At 42.9% G+C, this 27,258-nt stretch overlaps 2 protein-coding genes across 2 annotated transcripts; both read left to right on the plus strand.

Moving 5' to 3' along the window:
- Positions 1–1,532: 1,532 nt before the first annotated feature.
- On the plus strand, positions 1,533–17,987 carry LOC120809223 (LHFPL tetraspan subfamily member 3 protein). The gene is made up of 4 exons (XM_040162878.2): positions 1,533–2,711; positions 14,236–14,472; positions 15,857–15,886; positions 16,561–17,987. The coding sequence occupies exons 1-3, from the start codon at positions 2,285–2,287 to the stop codon at positions 15,871–15,873; spliced, it is 681 nt and encodes a 226-aa protein (XP_040018812.1). The 5' UTR covers positions 1,533–2,284; the 3' UTR covers positions 15,874–15,886; positions 16,561–17,987.
- A 1,071-nt stretch (positions 17,988–19,058) lies between these two features.
- LOC120809222 (tripartite motif-containing protein 14) lies at positions 19,059–23,625 on the plus strand. Its single transcript, XM_040162877.2, has 7 exons — positions 19,059–19,385; positions 20,052–20,974; positions 21,091–21,186; positions 21,597–21,845; positions 21,945–21,967; positions 22,397–22,551; positions 22,662–23,625. The coding sequence occupies exons 1-7, from the start codon at positions 19,142–19,144 to the stop codon at positions 23,204–23,206; spliced, it is 2,235 nt and encodes a 744-aa protein (XP_040018811.2). The 5' UTR covers positions 19,059–19,141; the 3' UTR covers positions 23,207–23,625.
- Positions 23,626–27,258: the final 3,633 nt, after the last annotated feature.

Below are 27,258 nucleotides of genomic sequence, written 5' to 3' on the forward strand. Positions count from 1 at the left end.
GTTGCTAGCATTACAACAGTTTAACGTTTACGTGGGGGCTAGTGCGTCTCCTGTCGTTGTTTATACAGATCATAATCCACTTGTTTTTCTGAGCAAAATGTATAACCAAAATCAACGACTCATGCGTTGGGCCTTAATGGTTCAGCCGTACAATCTTGAGATCCGTCATAAAAGAGGCTCTGACAACGTAGTTGCAGATGCGTTGTCTCGCGGATTAATTTAGGAACAGGATTTTCTGTATGAACCCATGCAGAATCAGTTTTTCTTTTTCCCTCTAAGGAAGGAGGAAAAGAAAAAAAAAAAAAAAAAATGATTCTTCCTCTAGGGGGGGAAGTGTTACGGCCACAGCCTTCTGAGTTTGTTTTTGTGATTATTAATTGGTTTGGCCCTTCTGAGTGCAGGCTCCGCCCCTGCGCACCTGAGAGCGGTTGCGGTGATGGCTCAGGCTGAGCATATAGAGGGGAGAGCGACTGAGCGCCGGAAGAAGGAGGAGACCTGCGAGAGCGCCAGGCCCCGGCTTCAACACCAGGAGACCAGTGTTTTGTGTTCGAGCTACTATTGTGATATATTAATGTGTGAAACGGAGGGGCTGGAGGTTGGAAAACTATAAAAAGAACTTTGCATCGCTTCCTGCCTATCGCGTTTCTTTGTGGCTGACCCCTCGGCTGAACGAGCCGTCACCTTATCGAGGGGTCCGTAACAAGGACACAAACAAACAATTGCTCTCTCCTGCTGCTACACGTTCCAAAAGGAACACAACACAAGTCAAGTTATTTAACACAAACTATCGAAATCTCCCCACACAGGGTACAAACCAAAGACCAAGTCACAGCATATGCAGCGAGAGGGAACTGGTCCAAAACTGGGGTTTTCAAAGAGCCCAGCCAGTTGCGACCACTGACGAGGGGGTGGAGCTACGGGTCCCAATCCTACCTGGAAAACAAACACACACGCGCGCAACTACAAGCAATCCCCGAATCGGAATCATTATACGATCCCAGAACTCTGGGGACGTAACATAGCTGAAAAGAATTAACCGATGGTTGAGGCATAAATAAGAATGATGCATGTGACGCAGATATCAGACCATTGAAATTGCTGAGCAGCACCTTAGGGGATATTCCTGATTATGCTTTAGACACCATATTAATGTGTGATGCTCACTAAAACCTCCGCTTACCTCTTCTGGTTGCATAAAAAAAACATTTAAGATGTGTCAGTTTATTTTGTGGCAGATGCTGAGCTCTTTGGAGACGGGTTTATCAAATGTTTTACGCAAGATGTCATATGTTCCTTTTGTATCACTGCAACAATAATTGGTGTCTCATGTCCTGCCTGAGTAATTGTGTGTGCATGAATAACAAGCTTTCAAGTGTTTTTCTTGAGACAATTCTCATTCAATTAAGTCTGCCATAAAGTATTCACTCCATATTGTCCTCAGCCTGTGCTTTTCTTTCAGGTCACAATGAGCGGTTCCATTGAGTGTTACATAACCCGCTGGCAGCAAAGCCGCGCGCGCTGTCTGCTTCTTTCACACGGCAGGTAACGCCGACACATTCACACTGCCGTGATTTGACAGAAATACCCCACTTTTTTTTTTTACTCTTCCTCAAATCGTCTTAATAGATGATTTGTCAATTCGTCGTCGTCGTTGTTGTTGTTGTTGACGCACTCGCGCGGATAGATACTCGCCCCTCACCGCCCCTCCCTCCCTCTCTGCTAGCAGCCCGGATGGTGCTGTCATTAACCAGAGAATAAATTCCCCTTTAACGGTGGTATTTGTGTGTTAATGGTTATTATGGTTGATTTTATAAGCACATAAGGTCACACATGAAACATCTGTTGTTCTGTGGTCCGCGGGCGACACAGTGCGGCAGCGATGCGCACGGTGTGACGGCTAGACGGATCCAGAGGAGGAGTGTGGGGGGGGGGGGGGGGGGGGTTGGTGGGGGCTCGTTCTCTGCCGCTGTGTTCGTCGACTTTTCGCAGAGTTGTCGGTCACATTCAGGGGTGTTGCGAGTGCTCCGCTTTGGGCTCCCTGCTTCCCCTTTTCCCACCGCCTTTTTTGTGGGATGCGACGTCACTGAGTCGGTCTCAGCCTGACGGACGTCGCCGTGTTGTAGCCGCACGGGCACAGTCTCTCTCCGCGCTCTCGCTTTATTTATTTATTTATTTTTCTGGACGGATGATTCTGTGAAAACGGTCCGTGCGATACATGCCAAGTCGTCGCTCTGCGCTCGGACGGATCGCGACGCTCGTTTAAGCCCTCGGGTTTCCCCGTAAAATGATCCCTGGATCCGCCGCATCAATGCTACCGTCTGCAGAAGCCGCGAAACTGTACCAAACCAATTATGTCCGCAACTCGCGGGTCATCGGACTTCTATGGGCCATTTTCACTATCCTGTTCGGCATCGTTAACGTCACCATCTTCTCTCAGCCCTACTGGATCGGGGATGGGATGGACACGCCGCAGGCCGGCTACTTCGGCCTCTTCCACTACTGCGTCGGGGACGGCATCGCCAGGGAACTGGCCTGCCAGGGTACCTTCACCGAGTTCGCCGCTATCCCCTCCACTGCGTTCAAGGCCGCCTCCTTCTTCGTCGGAATGTCCATGATGCTGGTGTGGGCCTGCATTGGCTGCTTCAGCCTCTTCTTCCTCCTCAGCACCTCCACCGTGTACAAGATCTGCGGTTGGATGCAGGCGTTGTCGGGTAGGTGCCGTTCAGTAGCACCTAAAGTGGGACACGGGGGGCTGGGGGGCATGGTTATGATAGCATTACACTTTTTATCCTCTCAGCTGCAATAAAGCAGGTTGTGACACAGGCTAATGTTAGTATCATTATCTTAAATATTATCTCAAGGAATCCCATCCGAAGTTTTTCTTTCTGACGCGTTTTGGAAAGCTTTGAACTGGTGGTTGATCATTTGGTTTGCAGCCAAAGAGAGAAGCTCTTTGTGCAGGATCAGACGGTGCTGTCCGTGGTGCTGAAGGGTTGCTGAGTGTGTTTCATGTTACAGCTATAGATGTAGTTTCCTCCCTTATTTTACTTCACATTTCTTAATGAAAAGCCATTATACCAGTGTAAATTATTAATATAAGTAAAGCCCCTGTAACTGAAAACATTGATTATTTTCCCTTTTAAGAGAAACAACAGGTTAATTATGCTCGCTCTATAATATACATACCAGGTGTTGGCAATGAAGGGACCAAGTCATATTCGCTATATTGTATTTCTCAATGTAATTATTCAAATCAGTTACGTTTTTTTTGCAGCTTTACATCGACCTCGCACTCCTTTGCGTAATGATGGCCAATTAAAATGATTCACACTACTAGATCAGTGTACTTCACATACCAATCATGCAAATATTGGACTGGTTCTTGGTAATAACAGATACACTGGGGCTCAGTATCGGGAGAAAAAAAAAGATGAATTGTGAACATTTCTTTTTCCAGTCCTGTGTTGTGAATTTCGGTGGGTAGTGGTCCATTTGGAAAGATTAGGGAACATGCATTCGCATGCATATCAGTACAGAACCATTGGTATCTTGAGGTTTTATGTTTTATGTTTTTTTTGTATGTCATCATGAAGCTTTCTCTAAATGCATCACCGCAACTTAAGTTCACAGATGAAACCTCTGGAAAAAACTATTGTCATTCTTGGTTAAAAATTATGTTTCTGATGTTTTGAAGCTATCATTATTTTGAGACAACATTACCACATCAGATATACACTTCAATGATGATGAGACATGGTTTTGTAGCAAAGAAGAGGTATAGCTACAATAAAGCCATAATTATATTATCAGTTCTTTCTATGACTTGCAGTGCATCTGCCTGCAGCAGCTGTGTGCGGTTGTGTTTTTGTGATAGAGTCAGTCGTTTCGGGGGTGTTGAAATGCAATCGAGGTCAGTGGCTCAGCTGTTGGCGGCATTTTGTTCCCGTTACTGTGACCCGATGTCATCCAGTGCGAGCGGAGGCCTCATTCACCTGAAAGGACTCCAAACATTGCCAAACATTGCGTCTGCCCACCTGAACCCAGTGGTTGAAGCAGTCGGCTTCCTGTTGGCAAGAAAAACAAATGCGGGAGGGGTGGGGGGTGAGTATTTGGACAAGCTCCAGCTCAGTGTGCTATGTTGGGGCTGAATTAATGCAATAAGCCTGTTTAATGAGGAGGCCGCCGGGCTTTTTGCTTCTGTAGCTGAGAGATGAAAGAGGAAGCCGAGAGGAGAGACCCTGACCACAGCAAGCCGGCGCCGGGACGCCTAATGAGGGAGCATTGCTCTCAGCTGCCTTCACTCTGGATGACAGGTGGCCCAATGTCATCTGCAACGGGCCCCTTACAAGCACGCTGATATTTTTGATAATGAGGTACAAATCATTAATGTAATAGGGATAAAAGACAGGAATAAATTGTGTATGTGTGTGTGTTTGGGTGCCAGAGAAAGAGAAACCACTTTAATTAGCAACACAGGATGATGCCACATCTCCTCTCAAGCCAATGAACACCAATGTTGTTTCCTCATAGAAAGGCAACTTTTTTTCCAAATGGTTCTTTCTCTGTCTTTATTGAAAAATTGGTAAATGAAAAACAGCATATGACAACACCATGCCTGACTGAATAAAGGGCTTTACACTGACTCAATATCAAGGTCATATCTGTTGGAACGTACAGTATAGGGATGCACCAATTTGTACAGATAAACCGATTTGAGACCCAGTTTATTTTATAAGCAGTAGGCCTCACTCACTCCGGATCATTCCTTTGGGTCCGTTTTACCAAAAGAATGATCCGTTTTAATCGTTTTACAAATAAATACATACTGGGAATGAATTTAAAGTTTAAAGTTTTTTTATGAAGAAATAAAATGGAGTGTAATTCATATAGTTTATAAATACAATTCAATTTAATCCACGGCCCTACTGTCTCCAATACCCCATCTGGCCCTATATCCGATATTGGCATTTGTGCATGCGTAGCCCAAAATATATAATTTAAATGACGCTACACTAAGCAGCAGCTTACACAAATCCCCTTGGGCTGAGCACAGAGGGTTGCATATAAGCACATGACACCATATACGGTATTCAAACTGTGTCAAAAAGCACCTATCCCCAGAATCTGCCCGTGAGAGCAAGTAGCCATCTCCAAGAAAAGGTGTTCAGGTGAAAAGAAAAGGCTGAATCTTTGATGAGAACACAAAGCACCAGAAAAACCTTTGAACTCTTGCAATGTTTTCCTCAACCAAAGAAAGAAGAGTCCGACAATGCTCCAGTGTCCATCCTGCCTCAGATGGAATTGTATGTTTCTTTTACCTAAACAGAGTTATTTCTGTCTGTGCATCTGCTCTGTCCATGAAATGTGAGTGTGAGTTCTTTCCCGTCGAGTGAGTGAGTAGCTGGAGAGAATATTTTGCATCTAACAATGATCAAAAAAGTAAAAACTGTATTTTGGTCGATCAGCTAATTCATTTATTATTTGGTTTAGATCCAAACCAGAATATAATATATAACTTGTAACTTATCACTGATCCTGGGAATTGAACAGCTGCACACATTCAGCATTTAAACTAAGGCTTTAAACATTTAAAGTATAAAAAAGGCACTTGTGGCTGTTTTTCCCTTTGTGAATATGTACGTGTGTCTACCAGTATTGTAAGACAGCAAATAGGGCATTTAGTTTTATTCGAAAAAGGTGGGTAACGGAAAATAAGAGACCAACACAACAACCTTAAACCTGTATTGGCGAACAGTGGGGAGCTAAAGGGAAAAACAGAGATGAAAATAGAGATAAAAACAACTGAGATAACATATGAGACAGGTAGAAACATGTAGAAAGAGAGACGGAGTACAGATGAGAGAAGACACGCTGATCCTGTAGGTCACCTCCTTCTTTCTCACTGTGTTTCCATGTCTGTTGTTCTCTGGAAGGCCCCTGTGGTCCATTGAGAGGCTTGATGAGAGCGGAGCGTTAGCCCAGTTGAAGGCAGAGGAGGAAAATGGTGGAGCTCAGTACAAGAGCTGCTGTCAGAGCTGCACTTCTCCCTGCAGCAGGTTCCCAGAAGCAAAGTGTGATCCAGGTTTCCAGAGTTAATGCTGCAAGTGAGCACTTGGTATGGAAACCTACCCGACCTTCCTAGGCGAGTGCTTGTCTGGGGAAAAGGGTGATTGTGTTACTTCTGGGCCTTGTTTGTGTATGTTTTCACGCTACAGTGCGACATTCAATTATTTCGCTTCCTTTGTCTGAGTGCTACGTGACCATCCGTGCCTGGGGCTTAATTCACTTTTTTGACAACAAAGCTTCTTTGTTGAAATACAACTTCCTCAAGTTGGCAATTACAAAAACGAATTATTCTATCGCAAAGATTAGCATACAAATTAAACACATTTCCAATAAAATGCAGAAAATAATGGACTTCAATTTGTTGAAGCACTGTTAAACCTTGTCCATAATTGCTATAATCCCAAAATTGGAAACAAACAAAATGTTATGAGACGTTCTATATTAACTAGGAGCTTGATGGGACACTTTTTTAACCACTTCTGCAGCTTTTTTGTCATTCATCCTTACATGAGTTTTTGCCTCTTATCTGCATTGAGTTTACTCACCTGAACTCAGCGTGACTGAACATAGCTGAGCCTCGACCGTTTACTGCTCACTGTTCAAAGGTTCATTTGAGTGACGAAGCTAAAGCAGTGAATTCCTTATATTAATAACGGGGTTATGGGGTTAAATTAATTTATAATTCTAGTGAATCTAATTAAACCAGTGACGGATCAACCAGCGATGTCTATTTTCGGCAAATGGAAAAATAATGGTCGTATTTTGCTCTTTGAGGCAACTAATTAGCTGTGGGCATTCTAATTAAATTGATAAGTGTGCTCTCTACGCTCTGTGTATTGTGAATTGTTCCAACGTATGAATGGACGGCATCCTGAAACCTTGGTGAATGCTACACTAGAGCTGCACTCTGTGACGAGAGGACCTTCTTGTGAAAGCAGTATGTGAACGTTTGCTGGTCACCGCCGTCACGTTAGAAAGAGTTTGATGCATCCAGTCACTCGTGTTGCTGCATCTTCGTTCGTGGTAAGGAGCAATGTCTCTCTGCAGCACAGCAAGTCAGAAACCCAGTGGGGCCGACATGTGCAACGCCAGATTTCGAAATAACAGGGGGAGAGCGTTGTGCTCTGTTATTAGGTTGATTACTGCTTTTAACAGCCAAATAGCAGTGAAAAGAGATACTGAGAATGACTGGTTTGGGATGATTGCAGAAGCAATCCGTATTCTCGCTGAGTCTCTTCAGAGCAGCACTGAAACTGAATGTGCGCTATAGATTTGAGTTAATCCATGTGATCGAAGAAAGTAAAGGGGAAAGCTCTTGATTTATTCCACAGGGGGGAGGGATGAAATTGGAAGGCAAAGGACATTGTGACCTACGAAAAAAGAGAAAAGTACGATGCTCTAGTGACAGTAATGCACTTGTTCCCGTGTGACGTGTGTAGGTGCACTTGGAAAGTAACTAAATGCATTTAATTAAAATGTACATTTCATTCTGATTTATAGTTCTACTTCCCGACATTTCAGAGGGAAATGTAGCTTTTATCCCACTTTCACTTTGACTTGTCATTTCCTAATACAGAACCGTCAGTCAGTAGAACATTAAAGTTCTGCTTTGGAATTTTTCTACATTTTTTTCTACAGCTACATCATTGGTGCTCTGCTGCAGGATTGCAGTCTTTCGTGAGAATGCATCGCCCAGGCCGTAGCTATTTGCCTCCATCGTCTCTGTACCGGTGGCCCGGCCCGTACTTCATAATTCAAAAGATCCCTTTTGAATCCCATTGCCAATCTTAATCCTCTGCGAAGGTACATTTGGCATCTGGACCTGTTACATAAGCCCTCCACCCCAGCCTGCTCGCTGCGGTTTACACTGCACCCCCCTCCACCCTTCCTCCACCCTCTACCTTCGCCTCCTCGCTTCTGCTTTGACCTGAGGTGCTACATTTATCGACCAGGGCGCTCTTATCTCGGCCTTATATCACTTGAGATGTAGTCACTCGATCATTTGAGAGCACAGCGTGTCCTTCCTTGTTACACGTCCTGCTTCTCCTGGAGGCATTTGCAGCTTGTTCTCCTTTCTAACACCAACTTCAATCGATGTGTAATAGTGAGGCGCCATCTCACAAGGCGGTTATTATCAGTCACGGAAAGATGACACGTCATGAAATATGTGATAGATCGAATAGATGAGCCAAACAGACAGATGGAGATGTATCCTAGCAACCAGTTTTCACATGACTAACTGAGGATTTTCTCAAGTTATTTAAACCCGCTTTAAGAATTTTTTTTAGGATCAAGGCAAGAAGATGATATTTCTAAAGACGTTGTTCTTGCTGTATCGTTCCCTATTGTAATAGTGAGAGTTTGGAGCCGGTACGGAGGAGAGTGGGTGGATGCGGCCCACGCTCCGTTAGAGACGGACTGGCCATGGGAAAAATCAGATTAATCAGTCTCATTTCACGCCCTCTCCTTGGGCCGGGTAAATCTCACGAAGTATCTCTCTGGGTGAAGTAGCAACTTTATTGTCTTTATTATTATTATACTATGATAATTAGATGAGGAATTGCAGAAATTATTTTAGAAGGCTATAATACAAAGCATGCACAGTTATGACTGAAGAATACCAGAAACACTGAGGAGCCATAGAGCGGGAATCATGTGGAATTGAGTTCAGAAAAGAAGTCTCCCTTGATAGCAGAACAAGATGAAAAGAATGTAACTCCTAAATTTATAAAGAGATCATTTGTTATATAAGGACGGCAGGCAAATACTTAAAAAAACTACAGGAAAAACTCGAAATGGTCAGAAAAAACATACTTGATGCGTTCAAGTGCGTCCGGCATCCGGTGGGATTTTAAAAGAAAAAATCACCAGTAAATGTTTTGGTTTGCCATGAAGCTTTTAGTCATTCAAACTTTAGGCTTTTTCTCCTGCTCACAACTCCCTCTCACCGTGCTTTTCTCTCACTGTGCTTTTCTCCTTGACTCATCCAAGGAATGTCACATTAGCTATTGCATTAAAGCAAATGACTGTCTTTTCTGAGCCGTTTAGGCTACTTTGACAGATGGGGCAGATGATACTCAGCACTCTAGCCACCGTGTGTGCTTTACTTCGAGGTCCTTGGTTACCAGTACATCTGTGCGTGTTTATGTGTGTGTGTGTGTGTGTGTGTGTGTGTGTGATCAGTATGAGATGTGTGTATGCATAATTTAGTTTAGAGAGGAGAAATGTGATCTACAAAGCACTGTCGGAGTTACAAAATCAAAATCCCTTTTCATGGCTGCTTAGATGCACTGCAGATGAGTAAGTGATGGAAATAACTCAGTGTTTCCATCTGCCACCCAGTGCCATCAATGACACGCTGAAACACACTTAGCAAAATTGCAACTGCGTTGACAGTGATTTTGTAAAACATGACTCAGATGCTTTGGGGATTAAATCCCAAATGCAGTGTACAGTATACGTGATATATTTCTGATTTCCTTCTTGGAGCTTACATTGGATGTTCAGTCACCAAGACTATACTAGCAAATGATGATCACATATTACAGTATGCGAGGGCATTCTGTCAGTATCGAAGGGATTTAGTCATCTCCTTGTGAAATACACCTCTGGTCATTTTTAGCTGGGTGCTGGGTACTTGCTGGCGGCGAACCAGCGACTTGGTTCTGACTGACAGCCGCGTTTTGGAGGATTTGGAGCACACCATTTGTTTCTGCAGCATGAGGTTCTGCTCCTCTGCAGTGTGAGTGGGTGAAGCAACTTGGATGCCAAAAGATGATGAGAAAATGTTTACTTGGGAATACTTAACTTTGCGTGTCCCATATCTGGCATTCCAAGCAACATTTTGGTTTTTAACACACCCTAATGTATCTCTGTCACCTACAGGGCCATGTTCCCTCCAACCTACTAATGTACTTTTAGGGTGGGCTCTGATTTCTTACAATTACCACAATAACTGTAATGTGGGACAACAAATATAAAAACTAGGTTATTTACTGCGTTATAACTAACCTCTCTCTTTTGTTGTAGCTGTTTTTTACAAAATCAATGATTTTTTTAAATGCCAACTTCTCAACTCTGAGGGACCAAGATTAACAAATAATGTTGCCTACACGTTTTTTGTGTGTTTGGCTTGTTATCTGTGGCAATAGAAAACACAATTGGCCCGTCAATCTTGCTTATAAAAGATTCAAATTGTTGTGAGTTATCTGTTGAATACGTTCTGTAATACATTTATTTAGCATTGTGTCACGGTGTGGTTCACTTCCTGTTGTATTTTGTAGTTTTCTGCCACTCGTGTCCCCGGGTAACTTCACTTCCTGCCTTGTCCCGTCATCCCCTGTGATTGTCTAATAGTTTCCACCTGTGTCCAATCACCTGCACCTCCCTTGTGTATTTAGGCCGTGTGTCTCTTGTGTCACTGGTCGCGTCATTGTCTATCGTCGTGGATGTCCGTAGTTTCATGCCTGCTGGTTTTCCCCTGGTTCCTTTGTTTTTTGGCCTTTTGACTAATAAAGTCTTTTGTTTTCCTGAGAGGTCTGCCTTTGAGTTCTGCCTCCCCCACGCATCCCTGACACATTGATTGGCATTTTGCATTTATGGTGATTTTTCTACTTTCACAATATAGTAGTATATCCCAAATGGTATTATAATAAATGCACCATATACTATATATTAACATGTGTACGCTGTAAGGTGCTCTAGTTCTGATTATGCTCCCTATTATGTAAGTGGATGCTGGAACGGGCCTGCTGGGTTGCTTTGTGCGGTTATGGATTAGTCGACTCCAGGCTACCCACAAGCTGTTTCTGGGAACAGGAGCATATGTGGCGTAATCCTGACCTTTGCGGCCCCCCCGAGACTTCTGTCCGCAGAAACAGGCGTGGCTGATGTATGGCATTCATGACTGTGACAGATTCTTCCTTCAGTCTTTTACCTCTTGCTCTCCTTGGTCTTCGTCTCCTGATGCGTTTCTCACCATTTGTCTGAGCGCAACTCTTTTATTCTTCTTCATCCTGCACTTTCTTTCAACCGCCCCAGCGCACTGTGCTCCTCTTCTCTCTCCTTCTGACTTTCAATGTAATATTCACAATGGCGCCGAAGATACCCATGAAGGACACACCCAGAAGAAACATTTGTTCATTTTGTAGTAGATGCATCATGAGGGGAAAGAGAAAACAAAAGTGGATGGGCACATAAAATATCAAATGGCAATTGGTTAAGTGAAAGCTGTTACATAAAACCCAACGATCTGCTTAGCTTTGATGCTGTTTGGAGAAGCACGGATGGTAGGATCTCATTCGTCCACACCACTATTCACGATTGCTCATATTGCCACTGGAGGACTGCTTCCGCTTTACAGGTCACCACATGACAGAACAGCTAACTAACGTGTTCAGCTGAAGGATGGACGGACAATTCCTCTTAAAGTCACTTCTATTTTCATTGTTATGTATGATTTGTTTAAAACGTTTTATTGTTTTACTTGTACTTATATTCTTATTGGTGTATTTTATTTTGCCTTCTCCATGAATTAACCCTTCTTCACCCAGCCAAAACACAACATGTTAAGGTCCTCACTGCTGTGAATGCAAGCCTTTGGCCTTGATTGGATTTGACTTGTGGTTCTAGAAAAAGCCCAACAATCCAATGCAGGTCATTTAAAAAATGAAAACACACAATATTTAAAACGGCTGTAATTATAAAAACAATGCCTGAAATGAAAACGGGAAAAAAGTTTCAATGATGAGGTAAAAAAAAACAAAATACAGAAGGTCTTCATTACGTACTCAGTTAGCAAGTAACTGGTGAACACAGTGGATTAGTTAGCAGCAAAATAGACACATGTTAGGAGACAAAAACAGCTACAAATAAAATGAATATTGGACTTACATTCAGCAAGTCGACAGAAATACAACTCCAAAGAAATGTTGCTAAGGAACTGCTGATTTTCTAAATAATTCATTCATAAGCTCAACATTGAAGTTCACCATTTAAATGCAGCTTGAATTGATTTTGCAGGTCAGTTCATTTTGTCTAAACCTAGTGGAACTATGTTGCCAATAAAGATTAGGCTACACTGGTCAGAGTTTCCCTTGTATTCGTTCTGCACGCCGCTTCTGCAGAGATGTGAGCTTTGCGGATGAAGTTGAAAAGGATCGTTGATATTCTTTGACCTTGTGTTTCACCAAGTACCAAGTTAGCCTCTGCTAACACAGAATAAAGGAGACAGATGAAGTAAAGATAACGTGCTGGGAACAAACCGGCTCATTGGTGAATTAGTGACACTACAAGACAAACCGAAAGATTATTAGCTTTGGTGCAGTCGTGTTGGTCACAAGGTTAAACCTTTATTTCCTTTCTTCTGCACTGACTGCATCGAAGACGTTAGCTGAGGTCTAGCACAGCTGTTGCTATTAAAAGGTGATTCGCTTCAACAACACTTCCACATTTGTGTTAATGTATTAAATCAGGAGCCGCTCTCTAGCCTCTTTAGACTCAATCAACGTCTCTGTCACCAGGGACTTGTTAGCCACAGGCCAACAGGCCCACTGATTTGACTCCATGTGATGCAGGTAGAAGTTGACCTGTTCGCACCGATCACAATGTGGCCGAAGCCTCGGTCACTCAGTAACATGTGCCAAACAGCGCAGACATTATGGCTCAAAAATATTAAGAAATGTATTTGTGGGACTGTCGATATAAACCCCAAATTGTCATTAGCTGCAGGGAATGAGAGCTTTTATAATACGATGAATAAAATGCAGCCTCTTCTTCATACAATTTGATTTGATCTGATTAGAAGAAGTTGTTTACAGTATCTTTTAATCTATTGAATCATAAATCTGTCTCTCACCCATACAAAGCCCTAATTGAAATGCTGAAAATAGAACATTTCACTGCGGTGCTCTGCTTTGTGTGCATCTGAGCCTGAATAAGGCCCTGCTTTCTTGACCCGGTGTGTGCATATGCACTTGAGAGCTGTGGGGGAAGGTAGAAGAGGAGTTCAGGGGATACTCCACCCGATTAAGTATGCAATTTGACTGCAGCATGTATTGCTCTGTAATTTCACTCGTACTTACTTCCTTTCATTGAGAGTCTCTCGACACCCCCCTGATGTCTCTCGGCGCTGTTAAAGACGGCAGTGTTACTGTAGCAAACTGCAGGGTGTGAGCGCTTTAATGCGTATGTTGGCTGATTGTGTATGCATAAAATGAAAGAGTATATTATTCTCAGTTTTGGTTATAAGACTTTAGAAGATCACAAATGAGGTCACTAATAAGCAAGTTAAATAAACATGCATTTCTGTATGCCAATATGAGCAACATAAAGGTCCTTAAAGATGCTGATTACATGATTAGCAGACTAGAATAAATAAAAAAAATCCCAAATCCAGTATGCAAACCAACAGTATTTAGGGAGGAAACATTGCAATCGTTTGGAGGGATGAAGCAGTGGGGAGAATTACTCTATTAATGATGTGCAATGCATGGCCGATAATTGTGCAGTCAGCTTATTTTTCCAGGTCATCTGCAGTTCTGCTGCAACATCACCTCAAAGGAGAACCTAATCTAAATGAAGATGAGAGAGATTTTACCCCTCGGGTGAAAACTGAGAATGAAAATAGCTTAGTTGAAAATCTAAAGAAAAAAGGCAGCAAGGGCTTTCGTGGGCTTGAACTAAAGAGGAGAGAGACCCAAATGTCTGTTGAAAACTGACAATGAGCAAGTAGCAGCAAGTAAAATCTAATATTACCACAATTTATAATCCAGACAGCAGTTCACAGACAGCATAATATGTTGTAAAAAAACAAGTTAACTATGTGAGTAAATCATTGGCAGTTTTTTAGGGAATTTCATACCATCAGAACAGCTACTTTGCTCTAATAACTTGTTTCTTTTGTGTCCCTCTCTGACTGCTGCCGTGGATGTTTACAGCTGTTTTTATAGCTTTTCCCCTTGCACTCATTGTGTCTAGACACTTCTCATCTAATGCAGCCGTAAAAGAAACTATGTGATTAATGCAATAGAAGACGGCAAAAAGAGTATTCGGCCATATACTGCATAGTTCATTTCCCCACAAAGCCTCATTATCTTTGATTATCCATTTATTTCACTGCACATTTCTCCTCCTTCTATAACCCGTCCCCTCCTCTCTGCCTCTCACTAGGTGTCTGTCTGGTGCTGGGTTGCATGATCTATCCTGACGGTTGGGACAGTGACGAGATTCGGCGGATGTGCGGAGAGCAGACAGACAAGTACAGCCTGGGAGCCTGCTCAGTGCGTTGGGCCTACATCTTGGCTATTATGGGCATCCTGGACGCTCTCATCCTGTCCTTCCTGGCCTTCGTCCTGGGGAACCGGCAGGACGGCCTCATGACCGAAGAGCTGCTGGCTGAGAGCAAGGGTGAGAATGTCCTTTCCAATCTGATTAAATGTGGTGTTTTATTGGGATTCAGTCATCTCTTGTGCACTGTGCCAGGAATCAGATCTGAGTCCAGAGCAGAACACTCGAGGAACACACTTGGGACTTACTTCAAATTATTTATTCACTCAAAAACTGCACTGTCATGGCAATGTCTGCAATAGTTGGCTGGTAATATCATCTTAAATTAAATGAGATTACTTTAAAGCTTGCTTTATGAATAGACTAAATAAAACGCATGCTTTCCACCAGGCTTAAAATAGAAAGTAGTTTACTCATCGACCCGGGATGTAATGGTTTAGTCATGGTAATGGCCCTTGCCTATATGCTTTACTGATACACCTATTATCACATGTATGAACTATTGTGTAGAGGCCAGGGTCCCGGAACAGTATGTCTCCCAGTGGGAAATTGGATTAGTTTGTATGTGCACTGTGGTTTATAAAGTAACTGGACCGGTATGGCCACCCAACAACCCAATAAATAAATAAAATGGAGAAAGAGTCAATATGCGCCGAAATGGTGGAACGAGCTCTCTGAAGACATCAGGACCGCAGAGAGCCTTCACATCTTCCGCCGCAAACTAAAGACTCACCTCTTCAGATTCTACCTCGACTAAAGACTAACAAATTGTAGCACTTAAATTGTACTTGTAACGTCACTCATCTATAGCAAATTTTAAATTGGCTTATTTGAGGAAATTGCACTTTCTTGTTTCTTGTTCTCCTGAGTTTGTACCCTATGGTTGAATGCACTTATTGTACGTCGCTTTGGATAAAAGCGTCCGCTAAATGACATGTAATGTAATGTAATGTAATATGAAGGAGGGAAAGGGCGATATTCTAGCGTGGTAGAAGACGCTTTGAATATGACTTTGTTATTATGACAGTACACATGTAGCTTCCTCATGGCGTTGTGTTTGATCATCTGTGGGTGAGGCCTTCAATGTCATTCACAGGGTCTCATAAGCAGCTCTCAGATGAGATGAGTGCAATTTTGTTTTCTCATCTCAAACTACCGGTAAATGACAAACATGAGAGAGGGAGACAAGATGAAAGATCTAAAGTCAAACTCAGAACGGGATTATCTGTAGTCTCAGCAGTCAATAAACAGCCTCCCTTTTACTGATTTACCATTTCTTAGTCTCTGGACAATCGCCCATTTATGAATAGTTCATAGGGGCGTTAGTCTTTTACCGATCAGCTCATCCCTGGTGCCATCTACTGGTGTCTGTGTGCAACATTATCAGTCATAGTGAGGGATGGATGCTTGTGGCAATGTGTGAAAGTGGGAGTCTAATAATAGCATGACCTTGAGAACCTGTTGTGGCATTTTTATGTTTTACTCTGTGTTTTTGTTTTTGCAGAGGGAGGCAACGCCTAACCAAATCTTCTAGGTAAGTCAGGACAGGGCATAATCAACATGAAATGTGTTCACGTCAATCAATATGTGGCATTAACAAGCCGTCATGCACATTGTTCTTAATATCTAATATCCATGTGCAATAGTGTAATGTAAATACATTTTACAATCTATACAAATCCTCATTCTTTGCCTCCCATTGCCCCCATTAGCCAGATTAAAGTGCTTAGATTAAATATTTAAGATAAAGTAGCCATATCACAATGCATCCACAATACTGTCTGTGTCATATTTGTTGATGTTTTACTTTGAGACATTTTAATGCCGTAGCGTAGCTGATTAATTCTAATAACTTTAGACTGCCTAATTTAAAATATATTACAATGTGTGAGTTGATCATGAGTTAAGTATGTCAAATCATAATCTGACTAGTTTTTTTTTGCATGAGTTGCAAGTTGCATGAAATGGAAACACAAATGCACTCAAATGCATTCTATCTGCAGTCAAATAGCCTTTGTGACATATGTTTGTTATATGTTATAAGTTATAAGTTTGAAGAAGCATAATGTTAAGTTCAATGACTTTTGTACGGCAGTGCTTTAAACATACTAGTGTCTTCTGGACTTACAAACACAAACTCTCTCTCTCTCTCTCTCTCTCTCTCTCTCTCTCTCTCTCTCTCTCTCTCTCTCTCTCTCTCTCTCTAAGGTTCCTAAATTTATGTTTTCATGAAGTACCAGTCAACCCCTCAACATCAGTTTGGAGGAGGGAGGCCATCCCGGTCTGTGGAGGAGAGGATTACTTTGGAAACAGCCAGGCTGCCTTTCACAATTTCCTGCCAGTAACCCCAGTGTAGCTTGCCATGAAAGCCCATACATTTTGCTTGCAGTCCCTAAATCATCCCCAGCGTTTAGATGGAGCCCAATTCACTTTTATCCCAATCTGTCTGCAGACGTAACCCTTCGGTAACATTGATTACACCATGGCATGGGCAGAGACTGTTATTTTGTTGGGAAATGTATGGACTACCCACTACCTACCCGAGAAGGCACAGGGTTTACATGGTACACCTGCAATATATGAGCACAGACACAAACACACGCCGACAACTCACTCATATGCACAAACACGACTCAACACGCGCACAGTACATTCAAACCAAACATCAGCATACTCTGTAATTAAAGTATTAAACTATGTTAACACTTAGCCGTGTGTACCACCGTCAGAACGTGTGTCATGTTTTATTTGTGAAAAGAAGAAACTGCTCACTTTTAGATAATATCGTTGACGTAAATCTGTTGTGTTTCATATGTGGAGTTTGACAATGAAATGACAGTCTTAGTTTTTTTCTTTGCTCAAACACCCCTTTGTTTCTCTTCAACTACTAGAAGGAAAAATATATATTTAAGATATTTTATAAGAATATTGTCATCCAAAAGAGAAGAAAATCTTGTATTTAAAAGGAGTTTAAAAGTATGTACAGTGAATATTAAAGAGGAATTTTAAGAGTTCCATGCAATGCCCTGCTAGCTAAGTTTGCACAGCGCTTCAGTTTGAGAAGGCATATAATATTTTATAGTCTGTGGTATCTACACTGTGACGGAGGCTATTAGGACTGTGTGCTGCAGGACTTGTATGCTGCTGTGTGAGGGTACCTCTGTGTGTGCATGAGTGTATGTATGTGAGAGAGAGAGCAAGCAAGGAGGTCTGTTGACATGTCTGAGTGAGTGTAAGTGCATGCACATCTGTGAGTGTTGGTGTGCAACAGTTGGCTTAAAGAACCAATACGCCAGGCCGACACACAACGGTCCTGCTGGTTAGCTGTCTGCCTCTCCCTTTTTGTCTAGTTCTCTCTTTCTGTTTTTCTCTCGTTGACTTTTGACTCCCTTTCTTGCTTTGTTTTGTTGGGACTTACAGGGTAACATGATGGAGTATTATGTATAATGACTGGTGTGGCCGAGGAGTGAATTCCTCTGGTGTTGGGCTAGTAAAGCCTGTCCCAGCATCACCTGTGGATATGTTCCTATGTAAATAGATAATCTATAGATACCAAAAAATGAGGTTCACTTAGACCAATTCATGAGTTTCCTTTAAGAATATATTAACACTTAATAAAGGTTTTCACTGTAAAATATTGTTGTGTTTTCTTGTTAGTTTTGACGAAAGTTAACTTTGAGTTAAGGGGAAATGTATTGATTGTTCACATGAAGATTAACGACTGATTATAGTATAACTACTCAGCCTATGAAAAGGCTTCTATGATGCATTATCTACTTCTGTCGAGTTGCATTAGGGGATGTTAGGATTTTTTGGAGATTAATACATTGCAAAACATCAAGATATCTCAGTGTCTGCTGCATCCAGTTAGATCATCTGTCCACCATCTTTATGTAACACATTGCAAAATTGCCCTTTAAAAGGGACAAATGTGGACATTGAGTGGGGAATTTGATAGTTAGAACTTAGTTTTTTTCTATCGTAGTGAAAGTAGTAGGTTACATGACTTCTTATGTTTTAGAAGGATCATAGCCGGAAATAGAACAACATACGAATGTTAGAAATACACATAGTACTTGCACATTTAACATAATTATGAATACTGATTTCAAAACGACTGCACACGGAAGAGTTTAGTTTTATTTAGAGAAATAATCAATTCTGCAGTTGACTTTGGTAATCATCCAATGCTATTACAAAACGTTTAACAGTCATTTGACACAGACTTTGTCGATGGGGAGAGTTTGCTTATTTGTCGTAGATCTGTTGCAAGCTCGTTCACCCGCTGAGGACGAGTGTGATACACATCGAGAGTGGACTAGAGGACCTTGAGTTGGTTTTGGCAAGCTACTATTTTTAAGGTCAGAAATAATCAAACTTAAATAGTCCAAAATCTTAATGTTGTGGTGAATGGACGTATTTGTTCATTGGTTCTTTTTATATGAGGAACAACTTACATTTGACTAAATTGCAGTACAATGAGTGAGTGCATGAAGTGTTATGGCTAAAGAATTATTTACTTCTGTTTTAAAACCACAAATACTACTACTATTATGTAACATTAGGTTTCTCAGGACAAACCTTTGGCAGATGAAAGTGGCTGACTAGAGTGTACCATTCATTTGAGATATATTTTATATTTTATGTTCAGAAATTCATGGACTGTACCTTTAAGACATAAACTGCCAGGGGGTGCAGAAGGGGGCGGGGCTACGTGTTTGAATCGCGCCCCGCCCCCTTCTGCTCCCCGACCTTGGAAACAACAACGCTTAACAGCAGCCAAAACAAAATGGGAGCGTCTCTGGACACCCCGGCGAGGTGTCCTCTCTGCAACGAGTTGACCCGGGACCCCGTCATTCTGAAATGTAACCACCGGTTCTGCCAGCGGTGTCTCGGGGACTTGTGGAGTATTTCCCCGAACGGCCCGTACCACTGTCCGGAGTGGAGGTGTAAAACCGTGTACCAGACTCTGCCGTTTGATCGCCCGCTGTCGTCCACCAGCAGTCGATGGGCGCCGCCTCGCAGCGATGCAGGTAACGGGACACGTGACTTACTCATGCTCAAACGCTGAATATAGCGTTTTTTGAAGTGGCCGGAAGTGAATGTGCCACAGTCTAGCTAACTAAGCTAAACTTAGCTTGAGCTCCGTTATATTCATTTAATAGCATGTTTAGAAAACGTTATTATTTTTTTTGACGTTTAAGTGGGTTGCTTTGAATGCGGGCGTTCACTAAAGTTCCCCCCTATCCTTGACTTAACGTTAACCATAATTCAATATTAGTCATTCTGGCACCCGTTAGGTAACATCCGCTTCCTTAACGTTTCACTCAAAGAGTGAACAACAACTTGTGCAACTTGTAAGGCAGCATCAATACAATATCTAGGATCCTCTCACGTAAACACGTGATTTTTAGACACGTGTCGTAAAATACACGTTTTCCCTACCATTTACGTGCCAGTTAGTCAGGGCGGGCCGCAGACTCAGTGACAGCTTTCAAGGCAACATAATGGATGACAGATGCAAACCAGCTAGATCACTGCTATAAGTGATTTAGTGAAAGTGCACATTGTGCAGTTTTAAGTCACTTCTGCAGAAGACGATTCGCAGTCGTTTTTTTCCCCTCTGAAATATTGCTCTAAAGGTGCTCCGTTAACCCTCCCTCTAACCTGTTTTGGTTTGTTTGCATTCTATTTTAAAGGTAAATCTGGTAATGGTGAACAAAATCCATCAGATCCCTCGCTGCGGAGGCCCTCGCTCACCAGCAGACTTCTCGGGAAGAGAAAAGCCAGCACATCAGTATCCGAGCAACCTGAGACCAAACGATCAACTGAGGAGTCCCCCCGTGAGCGGTCCAATGACACCGAGACTCCTACCACTTCCTTTTCGGATAAAACCCGGCAGGCTACGAGTGTGGGGACATCCAAGAAAGCAGGGCTCCAAGAATTCACCAGGTCTGAGCTTGCTGATGACAAGAAGTCTTTCAGTGACAATTCTGACAGCAAGGCAGTGCCTGCAAGGGACGTTCCACCAGACATCTCTATCCAGCAGAAGCAGCATAAATCAGTTGAAATGATCTCATTGGATAACTCCGACACCTCCAATGAGGTTGATATATGCGATGCTCCTGCAACTCCAAAGAAGGACGCAGAAGTGACGGGAATTTGCAGATCCCCAATGAAATCTGCCGACTCTGATTCCTTTTCTGGAGTTTCAACTCCAGGTAAAGGTAAGTCTCCTGTCGCCAAACTTCCTGCTGCCGCTCCGGGATTCCCAAGGCATGTTGGCTTCTCCCTGGGGTTGGACAACACAAATGCCGCCCCTGTGCCCTGCCATTATTGCCCCAAAACTCGGTGTCAGTCTGCTGTCAAGACCTGTCTGGTGTGCGGCGCCTCCATGTGTACGGAGCACCTGCGTCCCCACCTGGACTCCCCTGTCTTCCGGAATCATACCTTGGTTCCCCCCATGGAGGATTTTTCCCCCTGGAGATGTCAGGAGCACCAGGAGATAAACCGAATCTACTGTCGGCAGTGTGGAGTGTGTGTGTGCACGGTGTGCACTGTCATAGGCTCGCACCGCGACCACGTCTGCATCAGCATCAGGGAGGCAGAGCGAGAGCTCAGGGTGAGTAGTGCGCGTGTACTCCGTATATACGCAGTGGTGGTGGTCGAAGTTGAGATGCGTGTAAATAAAGCCTGAATAATTGGTGAGTAATTTCCTCCCCCTCCTCTTCCCCTCAGGAGAACCTAAAAGATGAAATCCAACAACTGCAGGAGGCTGAACAGGAAGTGAAGAACAGGGTGACTGAACTCTCAGAGAAGAAAGAGACCTGCAATGTAAGACGTTTAGCTTTAGTTCCAACGATGTCATGCATTTTGGGGGTGGGGGGGCTGATGTAAATGTTATTTTACACATGTGAGACTTGTGTGCATGTTTAGGTGAGGTTTAATTTACAATATACATAGTAATGTATTATAGTTAAGTAGATTACACATTCATTTATTATAAATAAATGAGAAGACTACTCATCATATGATTAATCTTCATTTACTAATTTTCATTAAATGTTCAGCCGGCAATCTCCATAGTACATCTTTAATTGTATTATGAGTTCAGGATATGGAAACACGTATGTTTTTAATTACACATTCCGCATTTATAAAACCCAGATTAATGAAATCTATGAGTCTTGTTCAAATGTTTTACTATTTAACGTTTGCTTGAGAAAAAAATTGTGTCGTTCCAGGTGTTTTTAAGCGAGGCTCGAGCTGGAGTGCAGCAGCAGTACCAAGCCATCAGAGAGGCCTTGGAGCAGGAGGAGCAATTAGCTCTTCAGTGTGTGACCAAGGAGGAACACAAAGTTCTTGGGGGCCTTGAGGAGAAACTTTGCAACCTCCGCAGCTCCCTGCAAACCATCCAGAAGGGACTCCACACCCTGGAGGGGCTGGCTGATGCCAAAGGAGACAAACGCATTCAGGACCAGCTCTTCATTATGGTGATTATGGATAGAAGTACAATTTTTAAGATCCTTTTTTTACCTTTTGACTTTACTGACGTATGAACACTAACCCTTTTCTTCATTCTGGTGTGACAGGAATACAACAAGGTTGCCCAACAGTAAGTGATTTTCTCTTAACTGGTTGTATGTAAAGAGTTTAAATAAAAAAGTTTCAAGGTTTTTAGATGGTTCCAATTTGAATTTGTTTTGGTACTCATAGCATTGAAGAACCAATAATTACATTACATTAAAAAAAAATCAAAAGAAGTTTACCTAATCAGTGCCCCTGTAAAGCTGGATATCCAGACTTTGCTGTCCCCATGCCTCCTGGAAAACCTGGATTACACCTGACTGAAGTAAATATTAGAGAAAAAACATTTCCTGGATTTCCCCTCCACCACTTGTCCATCCATTAGAACGCCCTAAAACGGATAACACCTGAAAGATAAGAAAGTTATCTTCAGGCTCATCCTAGCTAGCATTTAAATGGGAATTCATGGACGAGTATATTCTGTGTTTTCAGATCTTCCTCTGCTTTTCTTCACCAGGACTAGTAACATGGGGAGCTTTGTGGACCACTTCAAGGCTCCAGAGGAGGTGGACCGGGCTCGGCTCAAATGCCTGCAGAGTTGGACCGAGAAACGTCTGGACACAGTTGTCATCATTATGCCCGGCAAACACAGAGACCTTTACAGACTACTCTGTAGGTGTTCATTTTTCTGTACCAACACCTGTTTGCTTGCCGCTCACCAAGTGACAATTGGTCTTACTCTCCTCATATATATTTCTCCCGTAATTTCCTTTCCTGTAAAGATGGTATCAGTCCCTTCTTGGATGCAGACACTGCTCATCCCAAGCTGCAGCTGTCTGATAACAATAGGGCGGTGACCTACAGCGAAGCCCAGCAGGCCTACACGGACCACGAGGCTCGATTCAGCTCCTTTCCACAGGTCCTGGCCCCCTCACCCCTGGAGAAGGGTTCCTGGTACTGGGAGGTGAATGTGTCTATGGACGAGGGCCGGTGGAAGGTGGGGCTGTGTGAGGGTCAGATCGAGAGGAAGGGCCAGAAGGACAACTCTCGTCTGGGCTTCAACACGTATTCCTGGTGCCTGGCCTGCGACAGAAAGAAGGTGGAAGCGCTGCATAACAAAGTGGCGGTTCCTGTGGATGGAGACGGGCTGACCAGGGTGGGAGTGTTCCTTGACTTTGAGGAGGGCGTTTTGTCATTCTTTAATGTGACACCAGGGGGCAGTCTAGCTTTAATGCATTCCTACAAGCACAGATTTACCAACCCTCTGTACCCGGCCCTGTCTGTGTCTAAAACACACCTGGCCATCTGTGATCTGTTTGAGTCATAAACCGGGCAATCCGTTGTGATGGAAATGTGTAGGCTACAGGAAAGTGTTGTGCCTTTTTTTATTTTTTTTATTTGTGAAACTGTGCTAATCATTAGATTTCTTGTTGATGATAGTCATGCACTGCATACAATGTTGCCTTTTTATACACATATATATCACTCTCATGACATACATTTGTCATTATAGTACTGAACCATACAGTCACATCTTTCATTATACAATATACTTGCAGCATTCCGAAAAGTGGCAGCATATCCTTTTTTCACCGAATTTTAAATTTCAATTCATTGACGTTTTTACATGCAAGTTATTGGGGCAGACCAATACGTTGTTTTAGAATTCCCCAAATGTTCTTCGTCTCATCTGTTCTTTCTTCTTTTTTTTTTTACACAATTAAATGTCAAAGTTTCAAAAGCAAAGCTTTTTGTCTTGTCTTTAGATCTCCTGGAAACAAATGGAGGCACCTGTGAGTCGGGGGACCGTTGGTGTGCAGACTTTGAACTCTCACCGCGCCCCCCCCCCCTCAGCATGTGAGCTTAACTGACAACAAACACTGCCTTTGGCGCAAACCGCTTCCAGCCTCACAGATTGCTACAGTTTGTAAACTGAGGCTCATTTATTCTGTCGGGGGGTCTGTGTGGTTGACGTCATTGAGCGGGATCATCGCAGTGTTTGCATAAACCCTTTCTGGATGGTTGGTAGAGCACCAGCATGCCAGAAGTTCAGGGGCCGCTGGCCAATAATCGGGTTGCATCCAAACTTGTTGGCTAATTCGAAGTCCTTCGGATCGACCGTAGCAAGTTGAAAAGGACTGATTCGATGAATTCATTTGGGGGGAGTTGAGCTTTGTAAAATGTCTGCTTCCTTATCTTTTTAATTTAAATCCACGCAGGTGCACCGGTTGACCATGTCAGCAATTTGACCCCAGCAGCCACAGGTAGTCAGCCATTTTTTCCTCCTTTTTCTCTTCCCAAGTTGGCACAGAATAGGAGACATGTTTGAGAGGGGGGAGGGGGCTTTACTGTCAGCATAATTAAATTCTCCTCTCCTTGTCTATCCGGTGGTCCCTAGCATTCAGCTTGTCTCCTACAAGCTTTTCCACACAGCCATTAAATTTAATGAGCTGAGAGTCCATTGAGTGTTGTTAGGGAAAAATGTTTTTCAGATAATTGTTAGAAAAGCATCCAAATGTCCGTGATGAGGTATCGAAGGTTCTGGGTGGCTGCTGTGGCTAATAATGGAGCGTGGCTGAATCAAGCGTCAAGGTCTTCTCCTTCGGGATCTAATGAGCCCCCCATACCTTCGGGTTAGCAGCCCACATGTCCACTTGTCACAACTGCATCGCAGAGGAGGATGGCTCTGCCTACCTCCATCTGGCGTGGGGAAAAGCACGATTCGCGTCTCGGGGGGATTTACAAAGAATCTAATCCTCAATGACAACGTGGCATTGTACAGTCTGATAAATTAATCAGACTACGTGGCCTTGCATCTGAAAAACCTTTGAATTACAATGACAGTAAGCCTCTTATAATCTGTTGATTTAAAGCATTGTTCCTGCCCTCTAAGGCATATAAACAGATATCCAGGAAGGAGTAAAAAAGGCAGGTGGAGGGTAGTTAGTTTTTTTTTTTTTTGTCATATAGACTAATATTGTGACTTGTCTTTCATGAATCACATTTATGCAGGAAATGTCCTCCTCCAGTCAGTTCATTTGGAACAGGACACTAAATTGGGTCAATTTGGGTGTAATTTGCAGCACTCTCCTTGAGATTGGATGCTTTTACCTCTCATTGTTGTCGGGATGGAAAGTGGAACGGCGTGAAATAACCACGGCCTTCTTAATGCCACAAAATGTCACCATGTCGGCCACTGAACATTAAAGCCACTCTTTCTTCTTCTTTTCTTGTGGAAGTACTAGTGGCCGTGCAGCACAGATGCACCTCTGCTTAAAATAGAAGCCAATTCAATTTGCATTCTCCTGTGGGAAAACCTGCCCTGAGACACCCATCAGCTTCTGGGTCAAGGTCAGTAAAAGCCACTCATTTGAGCCCCTCGGCGTGTAAAAGGTTGCATTTATATTCAAGCAGACCATCAGTCTCTCTCATGTGTTATTGCCTTTATATTTGAGTCACCGAGTGTCTGCATGCTGGAGCTGTTCTCAGCATATTTTCTTTTGCTTGAAACCTGTTCACCACATTGCAATTGTATTGCCTAATCCAGGATGCTGCAAATTACCCTGGTTCCTTTTTTGTTCAACACAAGTTTAAAAAGTGCTCATTATCTATAAATAATGGAAAGAAACTAATAACTTTAATTTGGGGTCTTGTTATTTCTGGCTACAAGCTTTATTTAGATTTGTTTTAAAGTTGGAAAATGGCTTTAAAACCAAGTTATCCCACAGTGGACACAAATCATTTGTATATTTATTTGAATCTAGACGGTTGCTACAGAATACAAGGCTTTTTTTTAAAGGCCTGTGTACAAGCGTTTAGTTTGATTGCATCAACGCCCCCGGCGGAGATTGATGTGTGAGAGCGGCGCGTTAATGGCTGTTGTGTGCCAGCCAGTGGGGCCACGCTCAGATGCACTAACATGCAATAAAAGGCCCGCCGGCTATGGCAACTTAGCACAGAGAAGTTCGGCTAAAGCGGCGCACGGACAACGGATTTTTATAGGTCAGTTCGGAGGTTTAGAATTTCTCTGGTTCCTTCGGCCATCTCAAATTTTTCCATTGACCGGTTACTTGTCCACAAACATTACTGGGTGTGTGCACACATTGAGGGGGCTTTACGCTGTGACAGCCTTCTGTGGTTTTTCCCGCTAAATTTGTCGCCCGTCCTCGTGGAGAGCGGTGGACTGATTGCCACGTTGATTCTCTCAGCTCGTCAGGTTCTCAACGGGTGGCCAACGAGTGCCGCTCTCCTGCCACCGCGCTCTGCCTGACGGCAGGCCCAGGCTTGCCGATGCGATGCAACCCGCTCGCCACTATCAGTTATCGACCCCCCGTCCGTCCCTCCCTCCCTCCCCTGGGCCAAGCTCCAAAGCTGGGATTGCACAGAGGTGTTGTGCACCAATCAAAGAAAAGATGGATGGAAAATGGTTAATGTGGCAATCAACGGCCTTTGCTAAAAGATTGGAGGAGATGGATCCGGGCCAATAGGAGGGCAGGTTGGGGATTCCTTGGTCCTAAAGGCAGCGATAGTCTGTAGACAACCACTTCGTATTAAGCGTGTTTCTGTTTGATAACATTTACCAGCTAGATGGTGAGTAAGTTAGCTGGAAATACAAAGAATTAATTTCTTGGATGTAGCTCTTGTTCCTGCAGCACTCAATTACAAGCAAAACTTACATATCTTTAACAGTCGTTAATTTGGATTACCTCCAAATTCACACAGTATTAATCTACAAAAAGTCATGTGAAATCTATTTGTACCCTTGCAGCAGAGCACACTAAGTTCTCTGTCTGAACCATCTTCTTTTATCTATCCGAAAGTAATATTCTATTAAAGAATGATGCTGTCAATTATGATCCTAGCCATGATTTAACCAACAATTACTGACTGTAGCCAAAGTTGAACCTCATTTCTAAGATCTGAGAGACATTTATCTATAAATGGATGCTTTTGGTTGTCGGTCCTTTTGAATTATATAAAGACCCTTTGAATGTGAAACTTAATGTTTTTTTCTTTCTTTGTCAAACTACACTTAAAATGGGATGAAGGCAAAATAAATCGCATAATAGAGACAGGATGGGTAGATTTTGTTCAGTTCAGCCTATGAATAATAATAAATATAGTATCTATTTCTATCTACAGTTGTGTCTTTTTTACGGATGCAGCATTATGTGAAACTATAAGAGTGACGCCACACTGCATATCCAAGCGTTGCCTGGGGTCGGCGCAAATCTATTCACACACCCGTTATGCCTTGAGGCCACATCTTCTGTTGGCATGGCAACAGATGGTGAGCTCAGGTGAACGGGGAGTCGCATGTGTCTCATCCAGTCACCTGCCAGGCTTGGCAAGTTCCATGGAAATCTGAGATAGAAGTAG

The sequence above is a fragment of the Gasterosteus aculeatus genome, chromosome X (genome assembly GCF_964276395.1).
Source record: "Gasterosteus aculeatus chromosome X, fGasAcu3.hap1.1, whole genome shotgun sequence".
Taxonomy (NCBI): domain Eukaryota; kingdom Metazoa; phylum Chordata; class Actinopteri; order Perciformes; family Gasterosteidae; genus Gasterosteus; species Gasterosteus aculeatus.

Excerpts from the sequence above, each read along its gene's own strand:
- LOC120809222 (XM_040162877.2), top strand. The coding sequence starts at position 19,142 with ATGGGAGCGTCTCTGGACACCCCGGCGAGGTGTCCTCTCTGCAACGAG. Across the intron at positions 19,386-20,051 it reads GCCGCCTCGCAGCGATGCAG|GTAAATCTGGTAATGGTGAA; the intron begins GTAACGGGACAC and ends TCTATTTTAAAG. Across the intron at positions 21,187-21,596 it reads AGAAGAAAGAGACCTGCAAT|GTGTTTTTAAGCGAGGCTCG; the intron begins GTAAGACGTTTA and ends GTGTCGTTCCAG.
- LOC120809223 (XM_040162878.2), top strand. The coding sequence starts at position 2,285 with ATGATCCCTGGATCCGCCGCATCAATGCTACCGTCTGCAGAAGCCGCG. Across the intron at positions 2,712-14,235 it reads TTGGATGCAGGCGTTGTCGG|GTGTCTGTCTGGTGCTGGGT; the intron begins GTAGGTGCCGTT and ends GCCTCTCACTAG.